The following is a 25,075-nucleotide window of genomic DNA, read 5'->3' on the forward strand; positions in this document are numbered from 1 at the left end:
GTGATCCTCCTTACGAGCCGAGTACGCCGTGCGGTGACCCGCTGCACCACAGCGGCGTCCCGGTGCCGCGCCGCCCCGCTCCGAGGGATCCCCGCCGCGCGGCGTTTCGGCGCGGGCCAGCAGATGGCGGCGCCGCCCCGGCTGGGCGCGCAGCCCCGCACACGCCGCTGCCGCGCGAGCCCCGCTCCGGTTACAACCCTCCCCCGCCCCCGCCCTCCGCGGCGGTGTCTCCCTGCCCGCCACTTCCCCGCCTGTCACTGCCACGCCGGAGAGCCACCATGGCGCGCGGCGGGCCACGCGTGTCCCCCGCCGCCGCCCGCCTGCTGCCGCTGCTGCTGCTGCTGCCGCTGCTGGGCGCCGCCGCCGCGCCGCGCTGCGCCGAGCCCTGCGGCCGCTCGCGCCCCGGCGCCCTGACCCGCGGGGCGCGCAGCCCGCCCGAAGCGCGGCGGGGCGGCGGCGGCGGCGGGACGGCGGCGGCGGTGGGGGGCGGCCGCTCCCGGAGGGCATCCCCGGCGGCGGCGGGCCGGGAGCGGGTCACGCTCCTCAGCACCTCCTTCGTGCTCAAAGGGGACGCGTCTCACAACCAGGCGATGGTGCACTGGACGGGCGAGAACAGCAGCGTGAGTGCAAAGGGCGGAGCGAGCGGGTCGGGGGGCTGGGGGGGGGTTCCCCCGTTCCGGCCGGGGCTTCGTTCCCGCAACTTGCGGCGGCGTTCGGCAGCCGCGCCGGGCTCGCCGCTCCCGGTGCCCGGGGCTCCCGCGGGGCGGACCGGTGGCGAAGCGCCTCCGCCGCTCGCCCAGAAGTTTGCAAAGTTGGCGAGCGCGCGTCTCGCACAGGGTCGGTGTGCGGCGACAAGGAGGAGGGCTCGGCCCCGGCCCCCGCCCCGGAGCTCTGTCCGGCGGCGTGCCCCGGGCGAAGCAGGGGCTGAGGGGCTGAGAGCCCCACGTTCGGTTGCCGCGGCTCGGTCGCATCCCTCAGCCCCGCGCAGCCTTCCACTCGCCGCCGCGCCGCGCTCAAGCGCCGGCGAGCGAAACCGTAGCGGAGCAGAAATCCGTGGGAACCGTGCCCCGCGGCGGGGGACAGCGCTGGGGGCCGGGGGCTCCCGCGGGTCCCCGAGCGCCGGGGCGCGCCGAGGAGCTCCGCAGCCTCATGCGCGGCTCAGGACCGCGCGCCGGGAGCGGCTTCGCGGCACAGCGTCGGCTGCGGCCGCAACTTTTCGTGGTGGGAGCCGTGCGCCGCGCCCCGCTCATTCAGTTGCCGATTTTAGGCGGAAACTTTCACGGCGATCTGCTTTTAACTCGTTTTTGGTGTCAGCCGTCCTCGCTTCTTCACGTGGCGGCCCATAACGGTTGTGTGCTCGCACGGATCATCTCAGGGATTTGCGGCTTCCAATTTATCGGCACTGAAACGTTATATCCTAAATGTGTGCACCATAGGGAAGCACGGCACGGCACCTTGCGCTGTTTGTGCAACTTCACTGGCAGGAAAATATCGTTAGGGAGGCTCCAGTCCAACTTTCTCCTGGAGGATTTGGGCGTTTCTGGAAAACTCCTGACAGTTTTTACTGTAGTTCAGCTAAGATTGAACTTTGCGAGCTTAGCGTAAAGTTTGCTTAAACTTGGCTCGATTTGGAGCTCTTGCTGTATAGCTGGTGCGGGTGTGCGAGTTATCGTCCTCTCTGCAGGACGTCGAGTGCTGTGTTTCTCCTGCCCCGCTGCCACCCCAGGTGCGTGGCTGCTCGCGGCGCGGTGCGGGCTCCGCGTGCTGCTGTGTGTCGGGGTCGGAGTCAGCACAGTGCCCGACACTTTCAGAGGCAGTTTGCGATCCGCTCAGCAAGGCACTGTGCGATGATGGCTGTTTCCCTCTCGCAGAATGGGTTGCATATCGGCAGCGTCGCCCGCTCCCATTCTGTCCTTCCTCTGGATTCTGTCCTTCCTTCGTCTCTCCCCGCTGAGCTGCTGCCGTCTCCTCTTTGTGGACCACTACGGGCTGTCATGATCGCTGCTTTAAAGGAATCACTATTGAAAAGTTGGCATAAATTCATTTTATTTTTACATAAAAGGCAAGTAACAGCTTTCATACAAAGTGCCTGGAACTGTGAAATGAATGTAGCAGAACCTTGCTGATCCACAGCTACGACAGTGGTTTCCTCACCTCTCTGTAGAGATTTAATAACAGATGCTGCAGCGCAGGCTTCTATTGCTACAGTGGTATTATTTCTTCCCAGGATGCTACAGTTCACTCCCTAGTGCAGCCTGAAGTACTCTGTTCAAAAGCAAAGATAAATGGCAAGTGTCAGAATGAATGAAAGTAGATGCAACTTCTTAGTTCTGTCTGTTTGCTTGTTTACTATCTGCTAATTCAGTGCTGCCGAGTGGTGGTGTTATCCTGAGTGCACGGAGGCATTCTCCATGGCATTTACACATTGAATACAAAATACTTTCCTGCAGTTACTTATAAAGCGTGCTCTTACCTTACCTGCCACCAGGTGACTGTTGCCAAGTGAGCCTGGGTTTGAAGAAGTGTCTAGGTAATGAAAACCTTTGCTGTCCCAGCCCCGTTGGAGCAGCCTTTTTGCTGTGGATATCTTGAAGTATGGCTGTCAGCAGTTCTTTCTGCACTTTTTGTCTTGTTAACTTTGTTTTATTGCTCGTTTCCTGTGGAAGAGCTGATTTTAACAAAGGCTTCAAGGGAAAAGTAACTTGCAAAGAGGCTGTAGGATCTTTTTTTTTTTTTCCCTGGAAAGAAGGTGAAAGAAATGCATTGACCCCAGTGGAAGCAGGATGGGTTTGAAGGGTTTGGTAATAATTCCGTTGCCTCTGTGTACGTGAGATGAAAATGTTTGAAAATAAACACCTAATCCAAAACATACTAAGACTATCTTGAATGATTGCTTGCTTATTTCACTTTAGTTGAGAATTTGGATGTAGAAATGCTAACATCCAGTGTTCCCTGGACCTGGCACCGTGCTGTCACAGGCGTAGGGAAACATTCCTTGCCTCAGAAGTCCGGGTTTGTATGGTGAGTGCTGCTCTGCTCCAGCACTGCCACAAACAGGAGTGTTGCTCAGAGCCGAGATCACTGCCCCGTGTGCAGCCCTGCAGTGTCACCGCGGCATTTAGCACCTCATTGGAGGTACTCAGCACTTTGTAAACCAGGGAGCTAAACTAGCTCCTTTACCCTTAACAGCTACAGGGCTGAAAATTTGACAGTGATGAGCTCCAGATGACCGTATATCCACTTAAACACCACACCTAATAAAATAAATGAGGACGAAATTGTACTCTGTGCTGGGGAGACAAACACCCATAAAAGCTGAGGGGTGGCCTCGGAGGGACACTCACCTGCGGGGCTGCTTCACTGAGAGCACCTCCGGGAAGGATGTGTGTGTGGATTGAGGGAGGAAGACCAACTGACAGGGGCAGGTGTGCACATGGAACTTTAAAAAATGCATTTACATCTTGTAAATTCTTCTGTGCCTCCAGTAGTGGAGGATGTGATTTTCGGTTGCAAGGCAAGTCTTGAAGGAAACTAAGGAAGCTATAAGCTACGTTGTTCCTCTCTCCCCCTGCTTTTCTGCATGAGTCTGTTGTGTACTTCGTGCTCCCCTCATGATGCCGTTAGTTTTGTGAAGTAGGAAGATTCGTGGATTCGACAGCAGCATTGGTGGGTAAACAGATTGTAAGGTGAACTTGCATCACTGGGAGGATGACTGCGCTTCTCGTTTTGTCAACAGGGAGCTGTGCAGGGAGGTATGGAAATTGCTTCCTGCCCTGTGCCCTCATTGCTTTTATTTTATATTCGGAAGGTTGATTATTTGTGGATTCCACACACAGTAAGCCTCTCCCTGTCCTTACTTGGAAGTGGGATGCACAGTACTTTCAAATAAAAGTTTGTGCAAGTGCAACTCATTTGTTTTCCAGTCTTGAAATACCATAAACAGAAGCCCTGGCAGCTAGGTGTCATGGCACACTGATTGCTCTGGGCTGGTGGCTGAGGTTGAGGAACTGATAAATAACATGGAGTGGTGCATCCACAGGTACAGGGAGTGTGTGCCCAGAGCAGCCAGTTACTGTGCTCGGCTGCATATGGATGTCCCCAGCTTTACTGTACTACCTAAACGTTACCCATTCTGACTTAGGGAAAACAACTTTTGACAGATAACACTTTTTAAACTCCTATTTTTCTTCAAGAAACCTTATAGTCATCCCAGAAGCCTTTTTTTTTTTCCTTTTGTTTTGTTTTGTTTTGTTTTGTTTTGTACTAGGTAAACAACTTCCTTTGCAAAACTGTATTCTTCTTGACCCTCCCAGAGAATTCCCACAGTGCATTAATACTAGCTGATTTTAAAAAATATCAAAGCCAAAACGGACCTGCAGGAAGAATGAGGTTTGTATTCACAGTTGATTTTGGTTCCTAGGATGCTCATCGTGCTGAGTGCAGACTGCTAACGTGTTGCAAACAGGACTTCAACTCGTTCCAAGTCTGCAGTCTTGTGGTGCCACTGTTTCCTTTTTTTCTTTGTTGTCACATTGTAAGCCCCGTGTGCAGACACTTATTTGCTCCTTGCAGATACTTGTTTGTCCTGCACGTTCATATCGTGATCCCTCATAAATGTGTGACTCTTTCTTGTGGGAAATGAACATAAATGCACAGTCTTTCCAAGACGTAATATTTAAGCAGTGGCTTATCAGAAAGAAAGATCTGTACCTCCAGAGCAATTACAGCACTCAAACTTCCACTGATCCAGACTTTCTGATGTACAGATGTTTTGTTTAATTTAAAAACAGATTTACTCTGTAATACAGTTTCACAGTATATGATTTGTAGAGTTCAGTGATCACTAAATGCATTCTTCTGGCAGATATTTTATTTAGTTGCTTTTCTGTTTTGTTCAGTTGGCAATAACCTGTGCTGAGGGGATCTATAGAAACACTGACTTCATTATTACTGTAGCACGGTCTGACATGGTGAATGTAATTATCTATCCAAACTGGGCAAAAGCCCACCTGTGGTGAGGTTTTGGTGCTGTTTCTCAAGAGTAGCCAGAGTACTTTTGATGAAATTCTAAAGAGAATGAGGTCAGAAATCCTAATGGCTCAGACCTTTGATAAATGGCAGATGCATCATGAAGTGAAAGGCAGATTTCCTACAGTGAGGATCTTTAAGATGATACCGTGATAGAAAGCAAGCAGAAACCAAACCCAGTAATCATATTTGAATGGAACAACACAATCCCACACTGAAAGCAGACAGATTTTAAGCTCACTGAAGAGTTTGGCATCATCTTGGTTGTTTTTTGGTTTTATTTTTGTGTACTTTTTTAAAATTATAATGTGAACATTATGACATCACTTATTTATTTCTGCCAGCCTCTGCTTTCCCTTTCTCCCAACCCTACAGCATGCTACCCACATTGCTCCCTGTTGAGCTCACTTACATTTTAGCAAAGTCCACCTGATGAAAAGTGGGAGCACTTCTTGCTCCCTGTGCAGGCATTTAAAACTGATACATAATTTACTTATTAAGTATGTGTTTTAAATGTACCTTAAACTCCTCCTCCAATGTTCCCCTTCATGCCACCCCTCTGTGTCATATCTGTGTTTTCCTAGGTTAGCTGATTGGTGCTGCCTGCTTTGCGCTGGGACAAGCTACCAGCAGCATTAGCATGAGCAGGTGCTGGTGCTGGTGCTGGTGCTGGGAGGTGCTCAGAAAGAGCCCGTGTGGCACAGGAGTTTGAATGTAGGAAGAAAATTTAGCAGTAAAGGCACAAGATTGAAATCACCTGTCTGATACTGGTGATGTATTACAAGTGCATGATGAACCACACCTGGCTTAATAGCAATCATTAAACCTGCGTTTAGACTTTTGATGGCAGGATCACATATCACGGAGGGAATTTCATACTGCAGGTATGTACAGATTTATGAATTAAAAGCATGAAATTGCTCAGACTTTGGAAGTGTTTTTCTCCAAGCCCTTAATATGCCTACATGAAATATTTTGTGGTTGTGTCATTTAAGACCAAGGGATGTTAGCATGAGGTGAGACAGTCTGCAGTGCAGTGCAAGTGAGATCCTTCCTCTTCCTGGACCAGAAATTCATTTAAGCAAAAGCTTGAAAGTATAGGCTGGTGTTAGTGTGCAATGTATGGCTGCTTGCAGTAGCTCACGATGAAACTTGATGACCTGCAACATTCTTTTGGCATTTTTATTCCCACAGTCTCACATTCTTTGCCAAACATTCCCATCCCCAACCCTTATCCCCAGCAATGGTGATTTTAAACCCTAACAAATCACCAATGATGAAAGCACTGGAAAGTAGAAATAGATGGGATCTTTTGTCTTGCATAGCCTTAGCCTTCACCTGTAAGCTTGGACTTGTGCAGTGGGAAACAGGCAGAGCTGCTCCCATCTCTTCAGTGGTAATCTGAATATCCATACTTGAGAAAGCTGGGGTGAGTTGCTTCTGGGAACTTATAGGTTAATAGGTTCATAAGGTTGGAAAGGACCTACAAGATCATCTAGTCCAACCATAACTTGGGTCTCTTCTTATTTTAAAGGGGCCTGGGTGATTATCTGAGGTGAAACACAGAATTTAAATCCCTAACCCAAATGTCTGGGCTTTTTTGCTGCTGCATTTCCTTTCCTATGTACCAAGTTATGGACTAAGGCTGCGTTGCACAACCTCTGTGTGAAAATACAACCACAGCTCTAAGGTTTCTATAATTGCAGTTTTACCCATGTACATCCTTGACAAACAGAATTGTCTGCTTAGAGAGTTTGCACTGACAGAGATTACATGCAGATCTAAGTTTTAGGCCAAGGACTGCTCCAACAGCTCATTAAGTATTTCTTTTTTCCTAATGACTTGGAATATTCATACATAAATGCAGCTTTAAAGGGAGTTGTTCCTGTGAACTTCCCTGTGCACTGTAAAATGCTTAGTGTCATCTGCTAGGCTTGGATAAGTGGAGAAGTGCAACATATATGGATCCCATAGGATTTTGTCAGCCCTGGGCGAGGTGGCTGTGGTAAGAGAAGTGCTCTGGCACTGCTTTTGTAGGGCTGAGCCCCACTGATGCTGCTGTGAGCTCTAAAGCAGCTTTGTGAGGTTTGTGGGAAGCATCAGGGCAGGGTAAGGCTTGGCCAGAAGTACAACATGAGGTTCTGGGTGAAGGGATTTGGGGTTAAGTTGAACCTGAGTGGAATTATTGAGGAACTTCACCAATTGCTTCACAAGTTCCCTCTGAAATACCATTTGCAGTACACAGATTATTTTGTGCCTCAGTTTCCTATCTGTAATGTGAGGGTAGTGATAATTCTCTGTCACCGAGGGCTGCTTAGTGAGCTGGGCACTTTAATATTACAATAAGAGATTCTGCATGAACACCTAGAAAAGGCAAGACTACAGGAGATCAAGAGCTCACATCTATGGTTTCTTTGTTCCTTTGCCTGTTTGGCAGTACGGCCTAGGAGTCGGAGAAGAAAAGGCTCTCCTGGGTTGTGCTTGTGCTGATGTTTGTTTTGATCAAGGCGGCTTTTAATCTGTAATCCAGTTTAATTTAAACGCCTGGCCTCTGGCACTTCAGTTGTCAGACCAGTGAAAAGACTTAAGAATATGTGGCTAAAAACATTTGCATTGAAATTTAACCTGTATTTAACTTGTTTCCTGCCTCCTGCCTCATTTACTCATATACTTAAATGACTGTGCTTCTTTCGCACTGTGTGTACCTTGCCTGCTTTTGTAGACTAGTTATTATTTCTCTGAATAACTTCCATTTTAGCCTTTTGTACTTTCATTCTTTCTAACTCACTTTTGCTAGCACTTTAATTGCGCCATCTGAATAGGACAGTGCCTGCATTTAGCAGTATTTACCTTCAGTGTATTTGATGGGCACGTTTTTAGGAATTTAGGGGAACGTAGATTATTGTTCACTTTCTGGTTTCCCTCTAGTGCTCATAATAATCTGTGTTGTTGAAAAAGAACAGTAAGTAGATATCATTTCGAAATAATAAATAAATAAATAAATAAATGTCATAAATCCACTTAAACAATCAGGTCTCTGGGGAAAAAAATTCTAGTTTTTGTGGTTTCTGAGCAGTAACACTGTAATAGGTTTTATAGTACATGAAGTAGATGTAATTAATGTTTCATCTTTCCCATTCACTTCATGAAATTTGTCTCTTCCCTGTTCTTATTGGAGAGTGAAACTGTGTGAAGCGTGGAAGTGTAGTGGCAGTGCATTTCCAAAGCCCAACTACTGGGATGTGTCCTTACTCCTGCTGAGCAGGAGCCCCGTGTGTACTGGGCAGCACGTAACAGATGGCAAGCTGCAGTCTGTGAAAACACATTACTTATTACTGTTACCATCTCCTCTCTGCTCCCCAGACTGTGAGTGCCACAGGGAAGGAGCAGCTTTCCCCCTTCATGTGCTCGAGCAGGCTGTGCTGTACCACAGCTCTGCTCCAAGTTGGCAGCATTTGGGTGCTTCTGTAATAGCAACAGATAATGATGATGATGGCTGGGAATTGAGCTGTTCCACCTGTAAATTCTAGCAGTGCCTAGCTTAACTTCCTAAGTGAGCCACAACAAAGCTGCTTTTCTTAGGTATTGAAGAACAACCTGTGTGTGGCTAATGTGTTTCTATGCGGCCACAGCATGACAGGTGCTCACGGAGCTGGAGCTGGGGGTTGGAGGAGTGTGTTAGAGGCACTCCTGGAGCTTTGGGCAGTGTTTCACAATGTTAAATGTGACGGAATCTGAAGAAATAGTTGTTACTTCACTGAAAACACAGTTGTATCAGGGGATGGTAGGTTGACATTAAATCCTCCTGGGTCTAAGTTCAATAAGATATTTTTCCCGTGTTTGCTAGCAGAAAAAACCTTGTTACTTGCTTTTTTTTTTTTTTCAGAGGATTGGAGCTGACTGTGAGTCTAAGGCATCTAAATCTGCAGGACTCGTTAAATCTTGCCATTTATGGAAAACAGGATATTTTTTTCTTGATTCTTCCTCTTATGCTCTTTGGTGCTGTGTGGAGTTTTCAGCATAAGTAGGCATTACCGTTAGCACAAGCAGAGATAAGAAAACAGCCCTGAACTCCTGAACCCCTTTCATATGTTCCAATCAAGAATCTGTGAGCCAAATGTTTCATGGGTCTGTAGTGACAAACACCAGGGAATGTCCAGGGGCCTGGCTGTGATGCTGGAGACCTGTGGCCACATGCAGTTGGACACAACAGAACTGGTAATGCTCTTTCACTCATGTCACCTCCACCTGCAGTGAATTCTGCAGCTGAAGTCAGAAGTGAATGCTTGGGCTCCTGTGCAAGCAGGAGTGTATGTGTGTATACTGCAAGGTTCCAGTCTCAGTGACTCTTAACTAAACCCTGTTGTCCCAGTCCACAGCAGGTTGGTGCTAACCTACTTCCATGTCTAAGTTCCCAGCTGGTCTTTAGAGCGATCCTACTCTGTTCTCTCTGAGCACTTTATAGGGCATCGTTGAGACTGGTAGGGTTGGAATAAGATTTGGCTGCTACATGTTGGTTTGCGGATACACTACATGAGTATCATTCCTTCTGGCCTCTTTCATTCTAGCCTTGTAAACCACACAAGTTTAATAGATAAGTATATGAGTCTGGAGTCTTGGGTATTTTAGCAGTTAATGTGGTTAGTGCATGGACACAAGCACGCACATGAAATAAAAAGCTTTCCTTTCACAGACCCAGATGTCACCCCACAGGCACTAGGATTTCATTAGAGCTGCAGCTTTTGATTTAGAAGGAAATTTCTTATTTTGTTAATTTGTTTGTCCTTTAATCAGTGGCTTCCCATTTTTCCCTGCCTGTTTTCCAACCACATAATGGCAAGCATATTGAGGTCTCAGCTGTTTGGAAAGATGTCTTAAAACATGTTCCTTGCCCTTAATGGGATGTAAAATATGAGCAATGATTGGAGGCTATGCTGAACATCTATGCTGGGAGTGTAGGAGCTGTGTACTGAGCACAGCTGATGGAGCACAGAGGAGTAACACTGAGCTCCCTGACTGTAATGGGCTCTGATGGTGCTGGAGGTAGAGAACTGGGAAGCCATTATTGTTGCTGATCTTAAGCTTTGTTTCCTCCTGGATGAGGGAAGTCAGTATTGGCAGAGTCAGCTGAGACTCCATCTTTTCCTTCCTGAGGTTTTCCAGCCTTGTAGGAAAAACAAACATGACAGAATCCAGTTATTTTTAACTCTCTTGTATGTGACAGCCACTGAGGTGCTGCTGAACACGTGCAGGAGAGAGGAGGATGTGTAGATGGAGCAAAAGTGCCCATATTTTTGGAGCAAGCAGCCCACTACCAAAGCTTTAAACTTCTCTTGGGGCTCAGCTATTGTTAATAAACTAGTAGCAAGGGAGTAGCAAGGAAGTATGTTGTGTATCAAGTGTACAGCGTTTCTGCAGCTCTTTGAAGCCAAATTTGTAATTTGCTGTTGGCTTCTGCTAAGGAAGGCATAGAAGGAATGCTTTCCCTGCACCCCGCCTGAATCAAGAACCTCTGCTTCAAAATGGCATGATGTAGCTCAGTGAACACGTTTTCAGTGCCTGATGAAATATGTATGTTCTTCATACAGCATCTCTCAAGGGCTACTGTGCAGAGCACTGAGGGGCTATGGCAGGGTCTTCTTTGCCTTTCTTCCTCCTCAACTGCTGTAAAACAGGTGTATTTTTATAAAGCTAGGTTGTAGCTGCTAAATTATCAATACACAATTGGTTTTAGCTTGGCTTAGCTGACTTCAAAAATCCCACTTCTTAAACTAGTACAAAGAGGTGCAACTTAAGACCTGAATGACAGACAAGCATCTTCATCTGCTCATGGGTCTGGTTTGGTTAGTCTACGAACACAGGAATATTTGTGCTTATCTGGGTGTGCTGTTGAGGCAATGGATGCTTAATGAATGCTAGAGCTGCATGAGAAGAAGTTTGAATCAATGCATATATTATTGTGAAGGACTACATCTCAGCTCTAACATTTATGGCTGCAAAGAGACTGTTCCTGAAGATGGGAAAGTAGGGTTACAGAAGGAAATAATCTTTATCTTGTTTGCAGAAACTGCCGACAAGGCTTTTTGCAGCATGGCTGTGCTCTCTGGTGTGCTTGGAGGCTCCCTAAGGGAGCAGGGCTTACCCCGGCGTGGTGTTTCACAGGGGTCGGCAGCTCAGAAGTCAAGCCCAGTGAGATGAGAGCACTGAAATTCCCATCTAGGCATAGACTGTGTGCCAGGAAATAATATAAAGGGTTCATAGTCTTTGACTTACAGGCTGTTGTGTGTGGAGGGTTTGCACAAAATATGCAAGCTTTTCATTTTTTGCCATGACTAAATAGACTTGTATTTATTAACTGGACCTGAATGTCACAATCACTGTCACTCAGTGAGAAACTCCACTCCCTTTGGGCAAATTCTATGTCCGTCTTTTGTTTCTCTTACTTTTCCGTCTGCGTTTTGTATGGCTCTTATCCCTCCTCCCTCCTTTCCTTTTTCTGTCTCTGTGAGTCCCCTTTGTTATCCTCCCTTCATTTCTTCTCCGTATTAAATCACCTTTCTAACCCCTGAGGCTTAAATAGCATCATCTTCTCCGTTTCATCTAGAAAGAAAGATCTTCAGAGACGTGGTTGCTAATGACCCTGACGTGTCAGCACTTCGGGAGATGCCATTCCAGGAAGTATAGATGTTCACACTGGGTCACATACTGTCTGCAAGCTTGGACAGAGTGGCACTGCCGAAGGAAATCTTTTCTTCATGACAGTATCTGTACCTCTGGAGGATGGCAATAACAGATGTTTAAAAAAGAAGTCCCCCAACTCTAACCTGAACCGGGCCCTGGATATTTCCCCTCATGCCCTGAGCCTAAAGCTGCAAAGTGATCTCTTAAACTCATCTAGGGGTAGGCTGGGGACACGAAGGGAAATGCGCTGCTGCTGTGTCAGGCTTCTACTGAGTTTAAATGATCGTAATTAGAAATGAAAGACTCAAAATCCCATTTCCAGTCATCCAGTTCTGTAATCTGCACATACCATCTAATAAGAATGTATGTGTTACCCATCACTGGAATTACTCTTCTGCTCATCTGAGCTTAATTGAAAAATAATCATAATCTATTCAGTGTTACATTTAGAGCTTAAATGAGGTATTGAGAGGAAAAAAACTTCTGAAATTTGCCATGGATTTCATTGTTTGCGCTTAGTTCCAGTATTAGTGCTCATTATTCTGATATTTGGGTGATGTCACTCTGATACATTGCTTCACAAGTACATTTACAAGTTATTATTTCTTGCAACGTATCAGCAGTGAATTCTTTCTCCTTTAAATATAATATTTACAAGCTGTTACTTATTGCAGGAATATAAATGAATGAAGCTTCTTTTGAAAACAGATGCAAGCCGAGGAAAGCAGACAGCAACTGAGTGTGAAGGTGGCATAGGAAGGAAGCTGTGCAGCTCATGTAAGTAAGTGCTGCTGCTTTAGCTGAGCTGGGACTGAAAGGCAGGGAGTGCTGGGGGCTTGGTGCTGGCATAGCCCATTGCCGTGAGGCAGGTGCACCAGCTGAGCAGTCCCTGTAGTTCATGGACTGAGTGTGTTTGTCTAACATGCAGTTGATACTGTCCTATGGGAATGGTTTGTAAGAAGAGCGTGACAATGTCTGTGAGAGGCTAGACCCGTGGATATCTAGGGAGAGCCACAGAATCAGCTGGCTGCGCTGTGACCCTTCACCAGATAGCTTTTCTAGCAGGCAGCACTCTGTTGCTTGGGGGTGACTGCAGAGCTTTTTGGATGCAAGAAATACCCCTCATTTATAAACATGGAAGATGAGCGTAAATGGTTCAGTGTAGCACTTGGCCAAAATTGCTAGTGCAGAATTTCTATTAACCATGATCCTTCCTGCAGATGTGAATGAGCCCAGTTCTGGGGGTTCGATCTCCAAGTAACTGTAATTTTGTGTTTTGTAGTTACACTGTAGAATTTCAAACCCAATTCTTACTACATCGATTTAAATAATATTTTAATTCTAGAAAATTGTAAAAGTTATCAGGTGTATCTTTCATCTCATAATTGAGATGTATTCATACATGTACTCATAAGTATTTATAAGTTTTTCACAAGTTTGGGAAATTTAAGGGACGCTATTTCACTTAAGTGCATATTGTTTCTAGAAAGAAAGATGCACAGCAAAAGTAGTGTTTTTATGCCTTTTTGTTTTTCTAGATTTTATTGAAGCATCTTTTTAGCAGTGTTGCATGATGGCAGTGCTGTATGGAAAAAAAAAGTACAAGTATACTGAACTTTTTCTTCAGTTATTTAAAGTGGAATTAATATTCATTAAATGGGCAACCTCATCTGAGCCAGGATTAACTTCAACTTGAGGCTCTTATTCTCTTGCTACTTAAGCAATACAGTATATGTTCTTATCAACAATTGAGGCTCATTTTTAATTTATGAAAGTTTACCTGAGAGTATTCACGTCTCACCCTTTCCAAGTTTGAAAAAATGCCTTTAATGTCTTAGTGCTTGACTTTGAACAGCTAATCTTCTGTGCACTGTAAGAAGGCTGTTTTGATAGTACAAGGTTTGCTGCTTGTTTGTTCCAAGTTTACATAGCATAATCAAGCTAAGCTTTTTTTTTCAGTAAAAAATCTGTGATTTTGTTAAAACAGAAATCAATCCTTTTAGGTTACTTTAAGGCAATTATTAAAAGGTCATGATCCTGCTTCTTAGACTGTAAGAGGACTGAAGGTTAATTTTGAGATTTTTCTTGCTTATTTTTATTCACAAATATTTCACGATTTGTGCACTCTTTAAATTTTTAATGTTGGACTGGAGGATATCAGTAAAAACATTTACTTGCAGTGGACTGTCTGCAGGCTCCATGAGAACTCATCTGTGATTAGATTTCTAAGCCACTGTATGGGGCACTACTTGGTTGACTTAAATTTCACGCGTTCTTGGAGGATTTGTAGCTTTCATTTGCCTCACAGTTAATTAAGTCCTCCAACTAAAGGGAAGCAAGAGGGCCAGAAGCCTGCAACATGGCAAAACGTAAGCACAAAATGTGCTCAAGAACTATATGTTGAATACTGAATTCCACACCGTTCTTATTGTTTTTCCTCTTTTTCATTTCTCCTTAAATGTATTTTACTGAATTCATCTAGAAAAAGCAAGCCTGTTCCTCAAGTAGAGGTTTGTTTGTGGTTTTTGTCTTCTCACTCTCTCTTACACCTCTGCCTTACTTTCCATGGATTGGTTAATTTAATCTTTCTAGCTGCTGTGTTGGTTTGCTTGGCCTCACTAGAGTTAGTAGGAAGGCACATCAGTGGGATGAAACTAATATCCTATCAACTTACCATTGCTGCAGATAGAAAGAAACCAGCTGGCATGAGTGAATTGATCTTTGCATCAATCTCCCTGCACAGGCAACCAGTTTAACAGAGAGAAATGAGAATGGAGGCCTCACCACTACCCTGCTGAGGAAGGCTCCCTGTATTGCAGTGTCACCCTTCAGAATTCACTGATGCTCTCCACCATCACTTAGTTATGGGAGCAACGGTACCTGGCTTTTCAAATCTAATCATACAATATTCCTGAATGCAGAGCCTGTGAAAAGCAACAGCAAGCTTCACTGTTTAGTCAGTCACCATACTAGTTAAAAGGTATTTAAGTCACAAAGGCATTAGAAGGGATATGTCATAGCTAACAGCATGAGATTTATCCTGTTGACAAAGGAGGACCAATTTTATTCATAATTTTTTAGTATACTCAGCTGTATTGTGTAGTTTTTGTGCCTCATGCATACTAATAATTATGAGGAATGACATACTGTTTTAGTAGGGATCATAATTATGTTCAGCATGGGGAAGAAATGTGTTTTTGCTCTTCTCCATCACTTTTTTTTTGATGGAAGAACAGAAGTGCAGAGAAGCAGATCTCTTCTGTAATGAAAATTTTCAGGTCACTATACTGTATAACTTGGGTAATGGCTTAAATAGTCAAGTTAAAGAGGAAATAATTGGGAGGCTAATTTGGATTCACCCTTCCCTATTACTGCTTAAAGATGCCAAACACTGAGTTCCATTACTGCTTCATTTAGTTTGGCTGTTGCAGTGACCGAACTCCTCCTGCGTCAGTCTGCTCTCGTCTCAGTTTAACTTAGGGTTTTTGTGTTGCTGGATTGGAGCATGCTGTATCTTCGGCTTTTCTGATACCACAAGATTTAGAAGCAAATAAGCTGACATACTGGCTTACCTAAGGGAACAGACTAGCTCTGTGTTGGTCCCCAAGGTGTCATCGATTCTATTTGCATTACATGGTCAAATATGTATAAGTGGTATCATTGAAGCTAACAAAAGGTTGTCATAGGGCAGTGATTATGTCACAAATTGTGACATTTCCCTGTTGATGGGTAGTATAATGTCAGCATGCCATGGTGCAAATGTCATCATTTTGCAATGTGACAAATTGTCCCTAAGGACAGACTTCTAGAAGAACTTAACTGAAGTTTGAAAAATGAATTGGTTTAGGCAGATTTCATTTGCGTCATATTTAGGAACGATCAGAAGTTTAGGAAGCAAAGCTTGCAGCAATTTGTATTGCTTTTCATTCTTGAAGGGTCTTTGCCAATGCCACAAACTTTAGTCAATTATATACGTGATGCTTGGTTAGCAGACACATTTGTTGACTCACCATACTCAAAGGCAGCTCCGGAGCAGACAATTCTTCAGTAGCTAACATGTTTAATTGGGCTGTTCTCCATTTGTAGAATTGTGGGTTTTTCTATTTTAACCTCAAAACAGTAAGAGAATTTGGAAGATTTCCAGCTTGTCAAAACTTAAATGAAATGAGAAGTGAGATAATTTTGTTTGTATTTTTTTTTCTGTTCTCCATTCAAAGCTTGTTAGAGCATTTGTGAAGTACAGTGAGTACTGTTTCTTCCACCTTACCTGCAAGGCAAGTTCAGCTGGGAGGGCTGGGCTTAGTTAACATAACTGCTAACCAGGGATATATTTGGTATCACAGGGAAGCTCCCGAGACGTGCTCTAATAAATACACACAGAGGGTGTTCGATGGTTTCTGGATGACATTTCTAATAAAATTCAGGTGTAACTTGCAGTAAAAGTGGTTCCTTTGAGAATATTCACTAGATTTCTTTAAACTATAAAGAACATAAAGTCATGGAATGGAATGATTTAGGTTGGAAAAGATCCTTAAGATCACCAAATCCAACCATCACCTCACACTACCAAGCCGACCATTAAAGCACGTTCCTAAGTGCCACATCTGCACACTCCTTAAATCCCTCCAGGATGGCTTCCACCACTTCTTTGGTGAACTGGAGAACTGAAGGCTGCATCTATTGCTTTAGAAAGAGTAGATTTTTCTTTCTGTAGAAAGAGCAATGATGGAAAATGTGTTTGTCCAGTCATAGAATCATAAAAGCACAGATTTGCTCTTCAGGGAAGGTGTTTGTAGATTTCAAATTTGCTCTTAGATGCCTGGCCATTCTTCTTGGTGGCTGCATGCAGGTTTATTTAGTCCCATATTGGTCAGAAAATGGATGTGGAACAGCATTAGCCAGCAGCATCCTGCCTTCTGCTCCTGGAGCTCTGTATATTCATTGTAAACCAAGCTTTAGGTGGGTGATTCTGTACAGAGATACTTTCCATTAGATTTGAAAAGCGTTTTGATGAAGTCCATGTTTTCCAATTCTGTATTTTCTCAACTTTGTGTTTGCACAGAAATTCTTAAGCATTTTGAGTGTGGGGTGTACGTGAAACTATCTGCAAATGGTGTAAGTCCCTTATTCTGCACAGGGTATGACTAGATTTAATCCCGATTTTAAGAGCTGTTCTTTGAAAACAGAACCAACAGAAGCTACAGTCTTCAAATCCAGTGTGTTCTTTTGTAGCATTTTAGCATTTCCTAAGCAAGAAGCAGTGCTGGGTCGCCCACACAGCTCATTCAGGGTCTGATGGTGGCACAGCTCAGTGTGCTTGCACAGAGCTGTAACTCATTGCTAAGGAGACACTGAATAAGGAAAAATCATAGTGTTTCATGGAAATGAACAGCGTTGAGCAAACTTTGAACAGCTTTCTAGTCACGGTGTTTGAACATTGGGTATTTTTTTCAAACTGGTTTGTGATTGATCCAAAGCCAGTCCTTCTCCTGTGTGAATTCCTACTGTATGACATTTTGGCTCAAGTTTCCAAGAGCATAAGCCTCCATTTCTGTCAGTTGAAAGGCCAACTCCAGGTGAGCTCTGCTTCCTCTACAGAAATCATGCCAATGGTTGCAACACGAGGGCAGCTCCTGCAGAAAGAGCAGACAGAAGGGCCAGTTGTTGTTGCATTCATTTGGGCTTCAGGAAATCCACTTTGGGTTCTTTGGGCTGCCAGAGGCTTTCAGTTCAGCCCTGAGCAGGTAACTTGAATCTTTCTGTTTCTGAATTCCATGTACACAGGTCTTGTTCTGCGTCTTTGGTTATAAGGGCAACATCAAAGATCATGAAGTGTTTGGGGACTTTGGAAATTTATGTGATCATGTTACCATAGATAAACAGAACAGTACAGAGAGGCAAGCTACACAGGAAAGTGATTTTTCTGATGTTAATCAGGCAAAAGAGACTCTCATCTTACAGTTTCTTATCCATGCTTTCATGTGGCTTTACATCCTACACAATATTGCTTTTTAAATGCTGTCTTGCAAAAACAGTAGACCCATATGAATGATTTTTCATTTATGTGCATTTTTAATGCCTGATACATACATTGGCGAGATATGCTTTTTATTATGAAGAATATGATTTTCTTTAATAATAACATCTTTTTAAAAAATAATTAGGAAATTTTACCTTTAGAGAAGGCTGCATTTTTTTTTGTTTGTTTTTTACTCCACTATTTTTTTTTTTATTATTTTAATTTGGTAAGAGTTATAAATTTATTGGAAGACTCGGTGCATACACAATAATTTCAAATGTGTCTGGCATTAGTTCTGCAAAAACAATCTGGATGTTCTCTGATCTGGATCTACAGAGCCATAAAATATATATGGCACTGTATTAAGTTTTATAATGCTCATTACTTCAGTGTTGTACCTGTTGGGTAGAAAATCACTGAAGCGGATGAAGAGTATTGCTCTTTGAGCAGCAGAATTATTAGAAGTGCTTTTATATGGTCTCTTCTAGATATGAGTTTCACTGCAGGGTTCAGCAAAGAAATAATTAGTATTTAAACTGTTTGCTAAGGAATATGACTGTTCCTCCAGAGCAGAAGAATTACAAATCACTGAAGTGCTGCAGAGTTTTTCTTTGGGCTAAACTAATTGCTATATGAGGTCTTCAAGTCATAATGAGGGATATCTGTGGTTTAGTAAAGCAAGCTTAAAACTCAATATAGCAGGACCCTTTTGTAATTCCTGAATCTTTCACAGGAGTTTCTTAGTAATTTTGGGCAGTGCTCTCTGTTCCCGTTCCAGTCGTTAGAGCTGTATTAGCAGCTTAATCTGTGTGCCTTTAAAATTAACTGTGCATTTATATTTAGTTACTTTCAGGGTCAATTCTTAAGCTACTTAGACAACAAATTTAACCCACCTGCTTTGTAATCACTGTAATCAGTGCTCTGAAAGGCTTGGGATCAGCGTGCATATTGGACAGCAGTTTGACTGTAGCAGTGAGCTCTGAAAGGTTAAATGTTTGGATTGTTTATTGTTAGGTAACCTTCTGTTTATAATTATAGCCATAATGGACATCAGTATTTATCTTGGTATCTTTCTATTGTTGACAGGGATTTTTATTTAACAGGCACTGCATTAGCATTTCTAAGCCTTGTAATGTGTTTGGTTTCGTAGGGTGTTTATTCAGAAGTCCACTGCAGAATAGTGGAAGTGCCACCATTCACTTGGGAGTGCCTAGGAGAAAGCCATGCAGACATTTTGAGGTTAAAATATTTCATTACAGTGTTCAGTTTCCACCACTAAAGTTCTGTTTGTTTGGTTTCAGTAGCGATGTATGGGAAGCAAAGGATTTGCTCTGAAACAATCCTGTAAATATTGAAGTAAAAATCCATAGCAAAGTCTGTACAGTTTTGGTGGTTACATAATCCCCAGCTCCGTTTTCATGGTGGGATCTTGTCTGGATGTTGCATGTACACAACTTTTGAGTGTAAAAGCACGCATCTCCCACTTATGTGAGCGACTCAAGACACCTGTCCATTGTGTGGGTTTAGGATGCTTTGCAGTATGCTGATTTTGCATTCTCCCAGGTCATAACAAAATAAACAAATAATAATAAGGACAAAATAAAATAAACAAACATAAAACAAATAAAACAAAAAACAAACCTTCCAGCACCAGATTTATACTTAATCTGTCTCCTCTCACGTTGCTGCCTTACTGTGCAGCCCCATAGCTACTGCAGTAACACAGCTGGAAGGCACTGGGCCCTGGCAAAGGGCTGAGAACAAGTTCCCGGATCATTGGGAAACAGAGGCTTTGGAAAGTGCACTGCTGAATATACTTGTGTAATAGGCTCCTTAAACACAGCTTGTTACCTGTTTGTCTGGGTAATGCTGCTGTTTTAAGTGACTGTGGGATATTTCCAGCCATGTGCTAACCCCTTCATCTGCTGTCAGTGTGGATGTGAATAGAGTTGGATGAGAAATGAACTGGAGAACTAATTGTAGTAAGAAGAATGTGAATGACTAGGATAGACTATTTTCTTTACTGTCTGACTTTAATCTGCTTCAGTTTTCTTCTTTCCCTGTCCTCAATGAGTATGGAGAAAAGTTTATACTGTATCTCTTCTCATCAAGCTTTAATATATCTGAAAGCCTTTATTGTGCTTCTCCTGTGTCTTGCATTCTTTAGACTTAATGACCTTAGCTTCATCCTTTCCTTGCTGCTCAATTGGTGCTGCTTTTCTAGGCCTCATCATTTTTGCTGCATTCTTCTAGGCTCTCTCCAATTATTCCACAGTAGTCTGTGATGCTGTGGTGTGTACATTGGTTCACCCAAGCTCTTCAGGCCAGAGTGGAAGTTTACTTTGAGTCTTAGCATCTGCCTGCGTCTTGCAGCCTGTCCCTCCATTTCCTTATGATGCCATGCTGATACAAAGAAGACAGATGTGATTGTCTCATGATTCGTTAATACTCCCAGCTCTTTTGCTGAGCATACTTTGCTCTTGACAATTCTAATTATATGCACTATAGTATTTAATACACGTTGAGTGTCAAAATTCTTGCTGAACAGCACCCAGTCATTTTTGATCATTTTGTCAATTTGTGAAGATCACTTTGAATTCTTATCCTGTACCTCTGGTACATCTTTCAGCTTGGTGTCATACTCTCATTAAATATGCATAGCCCTTTCGTGTGGCTGTCCAATGATACCGGGCTGAGGACACATTTCCTTGCAAACCTGCTTGTTTGCCTTTCTGTTATTCCCAAGGCCTGTTACTCTTGTGTATGAGGGAATTAGATAATTTTGATAGTATTTGCTTTTGGACATGTAAAATCTGATTCCATGTATTGCTTGCATACAGCTTATTTGTGATAGTTTCTAGGATTTTTCTGGGACTTGGAGGTACACTGACTAGTTGGTAATTTCCATACTCTTTCTTACCCTTCTCCTCTTTTTATAAAAATAGGTTCAATATATCTATTCTTCTCTAGTCAGCTGGTATGAACCCCACTGTACACTGACTTTTTAAGAAGTGAAACAATCTCAAAACTTCTGACGGTTTGAAAACTTGCGGATGATGTTCATCTCCACCTATGTATGCTTCTGTTGTCTTGTTCTTTGTGCAAATACCACCCAAGTTCTTCTTTCCATCTCCTGTCACTTGTTGCTTTTCAACGCATTTCACTGGGTTTAGGCACCACTGCTGTTAATGTGGTCACATGGTAAAGTTGATCAGTGAAACAACTGAAAAAAATGAACATGTTTTCCAGTCTTCAACCTGCGTGAGCTTCATGATGTAATTCTGGATTATAGACATTTATATGTAAATCCTCCATGAATAAAATACATAGCTGATAAAAATAAGTTATATAAAAGTTAGTGAAGGATCAGAAGCTCTGCATGCATGTATATATACATATTTATGTCTCACTTGAAATACTTTTTAGGTTAATCTCTGTTTCTCTTATTTCGGAAGGTCATTGGAATGTTTACAAATAATGACCTCTGTTGGCTTGGCTGTAGGTTTCTGTCCCTTTGTCCATATAACCAATGCGAAATCTGTGCTTCAGCAATAGTATCTTATCCATCTTAGTGTGACTCAGATTTTGATCACGGAGGAGGGCATATAGGTGCTAGGGTAAAGCAGGTTATAGTAGCCAGCAGATGGTAATGCATTAAACACAGCGGAAGTTCAGAGGCAAGCTTTTCACTTTTATTGTTATTACCACACAGCTTTTAAACATCCCTTTGTCTTACCAGCCTGGTATCTGGAGATTCCTTCTGGGTGTTCACAGGAAGATGTGACAAACGTGAGCTGATAACATTGGCCCCTTTCCCACAGTGGATTCCAAATAGCTTTTGTGAGTAATATGAAATTAAGTTATGACTAAGGCCAGCCACTGTAAGTTAGTGAGACCAAACTTTTCTATAGACACTCTGAGCTGCTGAATTTTTTACAGAGACATTCAGGCAATGATGGAAAAAGTCAGAATGTCTAAAAGAACTAAAATTGCCTTTCAGAGAAGCAGAAATCCCTAGTTTGATGAGCGCAGTGAAGAGAAAGCATACAGCCAGTGTAGTTCTGTGCTGTTGAATCCGAAGAATCCATGTGCTGGTAAGTTACTGATGTTTAGGAGAGAGCAGAAGGAAGGCTTAGCATGCCAGAAGAGAGGGTTTGGGTCTTCAGAAGGAGAAGAGATTGTGCTGACGGGGGTTGCGACTATGGTTGTAAACTCCCTCCTCTCTGACAGCAAAGTAGCTGAAGTCTGAGATAAAGCCAAACGTGAGCGTCATGCTAGAGGTGTGAGCATATTTAGTGAGGCAGGGAGTTTTGTGTTGGGAAAGATGGTACTGTGGCTGTGTTTTTATTTATTTATTTATATTTTCTTTGACTTTACCAGAACTAGATTTGTTTTTTGAACAAGTTACATAATCAATTTCTTTCCTGAACTTGATAATCTGCTGTTTTCTTTTTGATCCTTTTCTGTCTATTTAGATGAAACCTCAGAAAAAAGGCAGTTTCTTACCATTATTTTTGTAGCGCAAAGCACAGAGATATCCTGAATTTGAACAGTTTTGAACTTCTCCTGTGCACAGAGTTCACCAGAAGTGGAATTTATGCAATTTATTGTACCTGTCAAGTTTTTGCAGCCCTTCTGAGAGAGGAGGAAGAATCTATTATAGTTTTTATTTGTAAATCCTCCTTTAATTTGTCTTCAAGTTAGTCTAGCTCTGAATTACTATGGACAAAGAAGCAGAAGTTGTGAGTAGGTTGCAAAGTGTAACTGTGCCCAAAAATGTTTGAGAGATCACACTTTGACTTTTAAACAATCGCTTAAACAAAAAGTTTGTTGATAGAAGGGCTTGAGTTTGAAAATAATATATGATTTGTAAAGTAATTGAAGTGGCAGCTGCTTCATCACACTTAAGTTTATTGATTCCATTAGTGCACTGACCTCCTTTCTGCTGAACCACCAGTCTAAATGTGTGTGCTGTGTGGGATAGATTAAAAGGAAAATAAGCCATTTTCCTAACTATGCAGGTTCCCACTTTTCTGCAATAAATAATGAAATGAAAGCAAACAAACTAGTGGAAAATGAAAAATCTCAGGAGAAATGCCGATTTGAATATCTTTAGATTTGATGGATTTTTCAAAGAACCTGTGAAAACAGGGAATGCCTTTTCTGTAGATCAGTGATGGATGCTGAGTTTGCTTGCTTAGTTAAGTGTCTGGCATCCATATTCGAGCAAGCAGAAATCCAGAAGAATATGAAAATTGTCACATGGATGGGAGAACAAGGCCAGCTGGAAAGTGAATTTGTACATTCTACATGTTAAATAATAGTTTCCACACTTTTATTTTCCCGCAGAAAGATGGCTTATAACTGGGCAATGTACATAGATGTCCAAAATAAAACATGGAATAATTGTCACCTGAACTCAGTGGGAGCTGAGAACTACTGCCTCGCAGGACAGGAATCTCTCATCGCTCATGGGCAGTTCTCTCTTCCTTTGGCTTCTTCAGGCATGCTGCCCTGTGCTGCAGGCTTGCCCAGTCTTATCTCTCCTCTGAAAAAGGAGATGGACTTTGCACCAAATAGTGTCTTTATTAAAGAGCAGGAGCTGGCAGCAAGTGCTCCTCCATCTCTCTCTGTTCCTAGCAACCCTTGGCTTGCAGCAGTCCCCCAGGACAGGGAGGTACAGAAGCTGGTGGTCTGCCATGGCATGGAGAGCTCTTTCAGGCTGAGCATGGCTCTAAGGAATGGATGTTTTGGCTTTTGCTGCCTGTCCCTCAGTTTTGATAGGCTTTCTGCTTCCTCCTTTTAATCATCAGTGAAAGTCAGCCAAACTGAAAGGACGTGTTTTGCTCTTTGTATCTGGGAAACAGAACAAAACAAAGAAAAGATGCGGCCCTCGGGATAACTGAAGTGAGGATAACCCGTTGCTCTGTGTCTGGTGGAAGGATAGTTGATATTTCTTGTGTTGATAGTATATGCTGGACTAATGGATGTAAGCTTAAAATGCACTTGTAGAATATTCTGACCATTCTACAATGAAATGACATAAATGACTTTGGTTACAACCAAGGCTCAATAACATTCAAGATCTCTTCATCGCACTTAGATGCTGGTAGAAGAGGTGTTTAGTAAAGTCATCCTAAGAGCACCATATTTTTAATAGCAAGATTTGTGCCTGGATTACCACTAAGTGAGTTTTGACACAGTTCCAAGAGCACCTTTTCATGGGATTTGGCCCAGGCATACTGTGCTTTCACTGAAGTGAGCCTGGAGCAGCTGAATGGGAGAAATAGAGATTGAGAACAGTCATGCTCTTTCTGAAAGGTTTTTCAAATGGATTTGTTTTCTTCCTGTTGCAAGATGGAAACTTTTGGATGCAGAGCCTGATTCGGAGTCCAACGGGATAGAATACTCTTGCATTTATTAAATTGTGATGTGAGTTGGGCCATATGGCACAGAAGCAGAACAGGGGTATTGTGAAGGTTTTTCTCCAGGGATCCAACTTGCTTTACTGTGAGTTCATTGGAGTTATTACAGTATTATTGCACAGACATGCTCAGATGCTCTGTTAAGAAGTGCAGTATAGCAATCTGAACTGGATGGAATTAATTGCAGTCTTCTAGATGACAACACATTCTCTGGCCGTACTACCAGGTTGGCCTCATCATCTTTTCTGATTGTGCTACTCTAAATTTGGACCATCTGCATGGGTTTGTATTAGTGTTGTTGCTCAGAATTTTACAGACTTTCTAGCAGCCAAGTGGAAAGGGCATTTCTCATTATTGTACCAGTGGCTGAGACACTAAGTGCTTGCTGTTATGTTCACAAATGAGTGTATGAGGTTTTGTCGAAACGAAGGAGCCGAGTTCACTCATGTAAATTAAGGTCTTATTACAGTATGTCCAAGGGGGCTGTATGCACCCAGCTCAAACCACTGGGTCTTTCATGTGAAAAGAGAGGTAGGTTTTAGGTGCATGGTAAAATTGACATAATGTTTTATCAGCACCGTTCTATTTTCTTTCCATTGAATTGGTTAGGGGAAAAAAAAACAGGATCTAATTTAATTTTCCCTTCCTCCTCTCTGTAAAAATCTGTTTTACTGGCAAATTAGAGTGATGAGAATTTCTGAAAATTTTGTCAAGCAAATACTTTCCATCTGACAAGGCTGAAACTCCAAAGTTGCCAGGAAACCAGAAAGCTGGTGTGATGTTAATTAGAGAAGATGGTCTGGCTCTTGCCACCTAGCTCCACATGATTTCACAGAGAAATTCCAATAACTATTCTAGGTTCAATAGCCAGCTGATTGTCTTGTCTTTTATATTGCATAACATGAATAAAAAAGGGTGTATT

The 25,075-nt window shown here is 43.0% G+C and overlaps 1 protein-coding gene across 1 annotated transcript in view; it reads left to right on the top strand.

Moving 5' to 3' along the window:
- Positions 1-558: 558 nt before the first annotated feature.
- The window catches only part of SORCS2 (sortilin related VPS10 domain containing receptor 2), a 518,453-nt gene continuing 493,936 nt past the window's right edge, over positions 559-25,075 (top strand). The window contains exon 1 of the mRNA XM_065735796.1: positions 559-620. Coding sequence (XP_065591868.1) covers positions 591-620 — 30 coding nt within the window. The 5' untranslated portion in view covers positions 559-590. The remainder of the gene's footprint in view (positions 621-25,075) is intronic.

The sequence above is a fragment of the Cyrtonyx montezumae genome, unplaced genomic scaffold (assembly GCF_038088225.1).
Source record: "Cyrtonyx montezumae isolate F1298 unplaced genomic scaffold, pur_monq_1.0 scaffold_2, whole genome shotgun sequence".
Taxonomy (NCBI): domain Eukaryota; kingdom Metazoa; phylum Chordata; class Aves; order Galliformes; family Odontophoridae; genus Cyrtonyx; species Cyrtonyx montezumae.